Raw genomic sequence first — 8,284 nt, forward strand, 5'->3', positions numbered from 1 at the left:
TTACTGCGAGCAATAGCTGACCTGATAGAATCGTGTCGATCAGAGATAAGTCCTATACCATCACGTGTTACCACATGTTGGCATAAGTTACTTAGAAAAAAGTACCATGCCTCAAAAGTCTCTCCCTCCACTATGACAAATGCAATAGGCACAATATTGTTATTTCCATCTTGTGAAATTGCTACCAATAAACAATCCTTGTATTTTCCATACAAATGAGTCCCGTCCACTTGCACAACTGGCTTGCAATGTCTGAATGCCCTTATACAAGGGTAATAACTCTAGAAGACTCGGTGCAATACACGGATATCAGGAACCAAATCATCTCCCTGGTATGAAGGCATTGTCTCAAAGTGAACCACCGCTGACGGCTCTTTATGACACATAGCCCCAAACCATATGGGCAAGGCTTCGTACGATGCTTCCCAACTCCCGAAGATTGACTCCACCGCCTTCTGCTTTGCCAACCATGCTTTGCGATAACTGATGGTGTAGTTAAACTTTGATTGTACTTCCGCAATGACTAATTTCACCTTTATAGATGGGTCAACCTATACCAACAGCTTAATTGCTTCTGCAACTGTCTTAGAATCCAGTTTCTAATGGTCTTGAGAAATACTAAATCGAGTACAAGTGTGACTACCATTGTACCTTCTTATCTCACAACAGTACTTTTTCTGCATTTTGGTAACCCTGATAAGCCAATTGATAAACCCCATTTGTAGGGTTTATCTTGTATTGATTTTAGGAGATTTTAATACCTTTTACCCACATTTATTCAATGAATTAGCATAATTTTGTGATTGTCTCCTTATTTGTGCTTAGATGTGAAAACATGCTTTTTAGGCCTTTAACTTGATAATTTTAATCTCCCTTTGATTCCACTAGATGCTTTGATGTGTTTGTTAGTGATTTCAGATTGAAAAGGCTAGGAATGGATCAAAGGAGTGAAGAGGAAAGCATGCAAAGTGGAGAAATCATAAAACGCCAAAGAGTTGAACTCGCCCATGGACGCGCGCGCAAACCAGGCGCTTACGCGCACCTTGCGAAATGGCCCATGGACGCGTACGCGTGCTGTGCGCGTACGCGTCGATGCTGATACTTGATTTTTAAGTGAATTCGCACCCAACGAATTCTCAAGAGTTGTGGGGCCTAATCCCAACCAACTTTGGCACCTAAACTGCTATTTAAAGCCAAGGATTGAAGAGCAAAGGGGGAGACTAGACTTTTGATCATTCACACTCATTAGGAGTTAGTTTTAGAGAGAGAAGCTCTCACTTATCTCTAGGATTAGGATTAGGATTAGGTTTGGTTCTTAGATCTAGGTTTTAATTCATTCTTTCTTCTACTTCTTCTTCTCAATTCCTTGTTGTTGCAATCATCATTCTTCTATTCTTTTGTTATAATTTTCTTTATGTTGCTTCTATATTTTGTTGTAGATCTACTCTTGTTCCTTCTCTTTTCTTTCAATTCAATTTGAGGTAATTCATAATAATTGTATTTCTTTTTATTGTTGTTATAAATTCTTTGCAATAATAGTTGTTAGATTTCATTCTAGTTGTCAATTTACTATGCTTTTCTTTTGTGCCTTCCAAGTGTTTGATGAAATGCTTGGTTGGATTTTAGAATAGAATTTTATGCTCTTGGCTTGGAAAGGTAACTTAGGAACTCTTGAGTCACTAATGTCCAAGTAATTGATGATTGGGATCCATTGACTCTAGTTCTCACTAATTAAATTAGTGGAGAGTTAGGACTTATGGACTAGGATTGATATAGCTCATTTGACTTTCCTTTACTAGTTAGAGAATGACTTAATGGGATTAATCCTTGCCAATTCTCATATTGTGGTTAGTGATTAGGATAGAAATCCTTGACCACCAACCCTTGCCAAGATCTTTTTAGCCATTAGTTTACTTTTTGCCATTTATCTTTCATGTCTCTTATCAAAACCCCAAAAATAACTCATAACCAATAACAAGACACTTTATTGTAATTCCTAGGGAGAACGATCCGAGGTTTGAATACTTCGGTTTATAAATTTAGGGGTTTGTTACTTGTGACAAACAATCTTTGTATGAAAGGATTATTTGTTGGTTTAGGAGCTATATTGCAACGAGATTTCATTTGTGAAATTCTAAACCGTCAAAAATCCAATCATTACCAATCACAACCTGCGCCATATTGTGTACATTTAGCATAGAATGTCGTCGGTTCTGACTCATACACCCTATAGTCTACACCTCTACGGATGGTATAATCCTTCATCGCCTTGATTACTGCCTCCCTTTAACTGAATTCCATTCCAACCGTGAATTCCCCATCCATCACAACAGGAAGCTCAGCTACAATCACACATCAAGATACGTATTCTCGTAAATAATAGTAATCTACATTTTTACATATATAATTATAGTCTACATGTTAGCTATCTTATCTACCTAACCACCTAGTAAATATAGTCCATACTGAATAACTAATAACTAATAAAATAATCAAAGGCATGTTACACAAATTGTAGTTCACATATCAGATAACTATATTTCTTTACATACCTGCATTCATGTATTGAGGAAACTCCGGTGCATGCATAGCCTCCAAATCCAACGACCGCATGAAAGAAGGCTCTTGAAACGGTTGTTGGTTTGCCAATACATTTGCCACCTCCGCTACATCTGCGTTCATAGTGCCGTCAGCTTCATCTTCTTCTTCACCCAAACCAACGATCTCATAATGACTTTCAAATTCCTCCTTACTATCACTATCATAATCTTCCAGTTCAATATTTCGGTCCGCTTCCGATTGCTCGAACTCAATGTACAGCTCGACGCATGACATTCGATGGCGATTTTCAATATATATTGAAAACATCTCATGCATGCTCGCTTCATCCGTTACGTACTTCGTTTGAAATTGTACGAACTCACCAAATACGGATAAAAGGATACTTGTACAAAATACATGACACTCTCCTAGATAAATGAAGATCTATCTTCTCACAAATCACACCTTTTAATTCCTCAAACGACAACGTGTATGGAATAACAACATCTAACGGATTTTCACATACAAATTGAACACCTTCATATGTTTGTAATAAAATCTGCCCAAAATAATATATTTTCAAACTAACTCTATCATCCATACTAACAGTGATATACTAGCTACTCTCAATAACACTATTGTTTTTTTTCCTTGTGCAAAAATGAAGAAGAAGGAGAACAGAGAAGAAAAGTTACATAACTTGCTGGATTTTCTCTCGGGATGAAGAGGAAGACGAACTAATGGGGAGTTCTCAAGGTAACTTTTATTTTATATATACAGCAGCAACAAGCAAACCAGACGATCCGACCGCGTCTTCACATTTCAAATTTTTCAACAACACCAATCAGACCGTCCAATTAGTTTTCAGCTATTCCCTCTCTCCTGAAATCGCTGGGACCAACTTCAGTTCTTCCCATGCTATGCCTCGCACAAATCTATCCGTCCGATTTGTTATCTCTCTATCTCCGCAATAAAATCGAACGGTCTGATTTCTTCACACTAACAAACAAAACTTCAACGCCGTAAATCCCCCCAAAACAGCACAAATGAGGCTAACTCACACATGAAACTCAAAAAAAAAAACAGCCTATATATAGGTCTATCAGACGGACAAATATCATTACCCTATTCTTTTGCTGAACTCTCTCTCTCTCTCTCTTCCAAACCGCATCCACTTTCTGATACCTCTTTCCTTCTCCTGCTCTTTGCTTCATACATTCTCACAACGTATTTTCACTTTTGATCAGTCAATAATAATTGTCCATTACTGCCTCACGAATCCTGATCATCAATGGGTTCTAGAGCACGATGGCGCCAGAGTTGGGCACCACAGCCACTAACGCCGTTAATGGAAGGTCCAGACCCAGATATGCAAGAAGAAGTTTCCAAGAAAGAGAGCTCATGGGAAGTCATAAGGGAATGGTTCAAGGCTCAGAAGATTTCCCCTGGAGGAGGAGGAAGCTTCTCGTCTTCGTCGTCCTCATCATCGTTCTACGGAAGCATTCATGCAAAGACACAAGATTTGAGGCTCTTGCTTGGTGTCTTGGGGTGTCCATTGGCTCCAATTCCTTCAGCACGTGATCCTTCTCTCAGCATTCACATCAAAGACACCCCTTTTGTAAGCACTAATTAAGCAACCTTCTTCTCTCCCTCTCTCTATATATATTAAAAACGTTTGTTTTCATTTTTTTACTACATGGTCAAATCGGTTAATTATTCCCCTCAAATAATGAACTTCGAAGTGAAAGTTGATATAAAATGTCAAGAGAACAAAAACGTAATTTGATTTCTCGCAAAAGTTCTAGTAGAATTGTAAGAAAAGTATAACATTGTTCATATATATAAGTAAATAACGCTTGAGTTTGAATACCGGGAACTAAAATAGGAAACTTCAACGGCCAAGTACATCATACAACAGTACCTGGCAGCAACAGGTTGCTTAAAACAACAAAGGGACACAAAAAACATGTATGCGGCGGGGGTGGTGAAGATGATATGCTGCGAGACGGAGATTTCGTCCGGCAAGGCGGTGAAGTGTTTGGGAACAAGGAGCACCGAGAACGGCTGCTTCGTGCTATGGCAGATGCGGCCGGGAATGTGGTCACTTGAGTTGGTGGTTGGTGGCCATAAGGTCATTGCTGGCAGCAATGGCAAAACTGTGTGGAGGCACACACCTTGGTTAGGAACTCATGCTGCTAAAGGTCCACAACGCCCTCTCCGCCGCATTATTCAGGTAAACACGGATAATTGCCCAGTAATCTTTTAAGAGAAAGTCTTTCTAAATTTAAATTAAAATTAATCGTTAAAATTAACTATCAAAATAAAATATACATTAAAATATAAATTATATATTTATTTATATATAATAAATATATTTTTTATAATATGCAAAACAAAATTCGAACTACTAATAATTATTTTTGCTATGTCCAAATCAATTATTTTATATCAGAAATTTTTAGTAGCACATGACATTTTGATCATTTTTACTAAATATTGGTATTTATTATTATTATTATTTCAAAAATAAATTAATATACAACTTTTATAGTTTTTGTAGTACATATATTATTTTTCATTTACTTTTCACAATTATTTCTTGAAATAATGTGTGGGATTGAAATTGCAATTTGCATCCATATATTATATTTTCACCTTAACATTTCCTTGAAGAATTTATGCATCATATTCATTTGTGGTTATAATATTGTGCGAAGAAAAATAATTAACTATCCACCAAAAGCTACCACGTAACAAGAAATGTTCTAATCGCAATTGGTGCAATTGCAATTAATCACATAAGTGTCGTTTTTATTAGAATATTTCACAAAGTTAACTAATCTGTTATTTAAAATCTTTCTTGTAAATATATATATATATACTATATAATGATAATTAATTAATCTTAGATTTGTTATAGTGAAAACTGAGAACGAGACCAGGTTTTCCATATATGTGATTATGCGAAAATTTGTCTTAGTACAAACATGAAATTGGGAAAGAATAAAAGAGCTTTAATTTTGTTCTGGATTTTGTTAGGTTATACACCAAACAGAAACTTGTACTATTTTGTTAGGCTTTATTTGTTGGATTACTAGAGCCTTGGGGGACAAAGAACTATAGGGTTCAATTCAAAGGCAAGACCGCAAGATGTACCTAACAAAGATAAAGATTGAGAAACCAAAAATTAAATTAAAATCCGAATGAGTTGAAGGGTATATTTCGATTTTTGCTGACAATGATGGAGAAACTGTCCCATGCTTTTACCCTAAACAATAAGGAATTGGCATACTTACATGCCACGTGATTATCAATCTGACGTCATCTTTGATTATATGAATATTTTGAATAGATCATGAGTCACATCTTGGGATTGCTGCTTATCTGAGGTACCTAAGGGTACCCTCTATCTTTTTTATTTATTTTTTTATTATTTATATAACCCTTTTGCTTTAACTTTTTCTTTTTGGCACTTTAATGAACAGTCCTGTCTCTCCAACAATGCATTATTGCCCCTCCTTTCATGCCTATATATTCTTTTTTCATTTGTACTTGTGTCTCCCTTCAAAGTTGTTTGGCTCAGGATAGCCTATCACTCACTTTTTTCCTATTTATCAAAGTAGTGAATTATTTTTATTCATTTTTTTTATAAAGTTGAATCGACATATATATTTTTTTATTTATTAGATTATATTTTACATTTGTAAAAATTGAGTCTTAAATTTATCTAATAATAAAAAGCATTTATTGATGTAAATGAACTTGCAATTTAGTAGTTAATTTAACTCTCTTAAAAATAATTTTTAACTTTATTATCTTTTGAAAATAAGAAAAAATAATGTTTGTGATGATGGCTAAACATGCAAGATAAAATGTATATAAAAATACTCTTGATTATTTTATTATAAAAAGTTTTCCGCAGAGTACATAAATGATAAAATAAATTAATGTGATTTTGGTGAAAATTTGTGAAGTCATTTTGTCGAGTTTTTAAAAAGAAAAAGGAAGTACAAAAAAGATATACATAAATTTAATAATTGAAATCAACAAGGGCAGCATATGGGTCTACACGAAAATTGAGATCGGGTATAACAATAGTATATTTGCAAAACCCTATGCAATTTTGAATTTCTTTAATACGAGCATACACTTTTTCTTTTAGGTAAAGTAGATAGAGAGTAATACAAGTCTAATCCCCAAAAATTAAGGAACATGTTAAAGCAATGTTTGTTTTCTATTCTTATTTTTTATTTGAATGTTTTTAAATTTTAGGATTATGTAAAAAATTAGAAGTAAGAAAAAAGGTTATTATTTTTTATATTTTTCACTTTTCTTTTAAATTCTAAAAAAATATTTAAAAAATAAAAATAAAACATAAATCAGACGCACTATAAATTTCAACATACAACCATTAATAATGCTACTACTGTATTAATCCGCCTATTAATTTATTTTTTATTTATTAAATATGTATAAAATAATAAAAATAGAATTAATTAAATGGTTTATAATTTAGTTATAAGATCTTGAACATAAATGATTAAAATACCAACATATATTTTTATGAATTATTTATGATAAAAAAAAAATCTAAAAAGAATGATATATAATAATCCTTCTCGTAAAAAATGATACATACAAGTATACAATTAATCCATGACCTTTATGTTTCTTTTAATGCACATTTTCCAGGGGTTAGATCCTAAGACCACAGCAAGCCTATTCACCGATGCACAATGCCTAGGCGAGAATCGAATTGGGACCGTTGATTGCTTCGTCCTAAAGGTTTCTGCAGATCGAGCGGCTGTGATCGAAAGAAGCGAGGGCCCCGCTGAGGTGATAAGGCACATACTATACGGCTACTTTTGCCAAAAGAGTGGGCTCCTCATATACTTAGAAGACTCCCACCTCACAAGGGTCCAAACACAAGACAACAATGATACGGTGTATTGGGAGACCACCATAGGGAGCACTATCGGCGACTATCGAGACGTGGATGGTGTTCTGATCGCCCATCAAGGACGGTCAATCGCAACCGTGTTCCGATTCGGTGAGCTGTCGATGCAGCATAGTAGGACCAGGATGGAAGAAATATGGACCATTGATGATGTTATGTTTAATGTGCCGGGATTGTCATTGGATCACTTCATTCCTCCTGCGGATATCTTTGACAATACTACTAATTCTCCTTAGTAAGGTAACTTCGTTAGGGAACTTTCTCTTTATTTTTTTCTCTTGTGCATGTAATGTTAATTGTAATTTTACTTTGGTGGGGTATAATTAAAGTATTGGTGGGGATGGTGTAACCTTTTTTCTTTTCCTTTGTTCTTTTCCTTATTAATGTAATTTTGTAGTGAGAATGTAGCTGTGGCTTAGCTCAAATGACAAATTCAAAAGAGGGGGAGGGGTTGGAATAAGTTGCTCAATGTTGAGATAATGGTATATGTCATGTATTTAAGAATTTCATATGGAGAAAATATGTTCAATGGGGTTGACGGGTTTTTAATTTTGTTAATGTTGCTATATATTACTTTTTTTTCCCTTTAGCCTTTTGGGTTTTTGACAAATAATTTAGTTAATTGACATGATGCATTTCTGCAGGAAGTAAAATAAAATGGGTATCATTATCAAGAACAATTTTTTCATAATCTGTATAATTAAATAAACAATATCAAAAGTATTCTAAACAGTAAATATAATAACAAAAATTAAAATATTATACATCTGAATTTTTATTATGAAA

At 34.4% G+C, this 8,284-nt stretch overlaps 1 protein-coding gene across 1 annotated transcript; it reads left to right on the forward strand.

Moving 5' to 3' along the window:
- The first annotated feature begins 3,664 nt into the window (after positions 1 to 3,664).
- LOC107458752 (uncharacterized) lies at positions 3,665 to 8,056 on the forward strand. Its single transcript, XM_016076956.3, has 3 exons — positions 3,665 to 4,159; positions 4,427 to 4,774; positions 7,234 to 8,056. Exons 1-3 carry the CDS (start codon positions 3,833 to 3,835, stop codon positions 7,732 to 7,734), a joined length of 1,176 nt encoding a protein of 391 aa, XP_015932442.1. The 5' UTR covers positions 3,665 to 3,832; the 3' UTR covers positions 7,735 to 8,056.
- The last annotated feature ends 228 nt before the right edge of the window (positions 8,057 to 8,284 follow it).

The sequence above is a fragment of the Arachis duranensis genome, chromosome 7 (genome assembly GCF_000817695.3).
Source record: "Arachis duranensis cultivar V14167 chromosome 7, aradu.V14167.gnm2.J7QH, whole genome shotgun sequence".
Lineage (NCBI taxonomy): Eukaryota > Viridiplantae > Streptophyta > Magnoliopsida > Fabales > Fabaceae > Arachis > Arachis duranensis.

What these genes read in the sequence shown, in the direction of transcription:
- LOC107458752 (XM_016076956.3), top strand. Translation starts at nt 3,833, where the DNA reads ATGGGTTCTAGAGCACGATGGCGCCAGAGTTGGGCACCACAGCCACTA. An exon ending in ACATCAAAGACACCCCTTTT is followed by an intron (nt 4,160 to 4,426) that starts GTAAGCACTAAT and finishes GAACTAAAATAG; the next exon opens with GAAACTTCAACGGCCAAGTA. An exon ending in CTCTCCGCCGCATTATTCAG is followed by an intron (nt 4,775 to 7,233) that starts GTAAACACGGAT and finishes CACATTTTCCAG; the next exon opens with GGGTTAGATCCTAAGACCAC.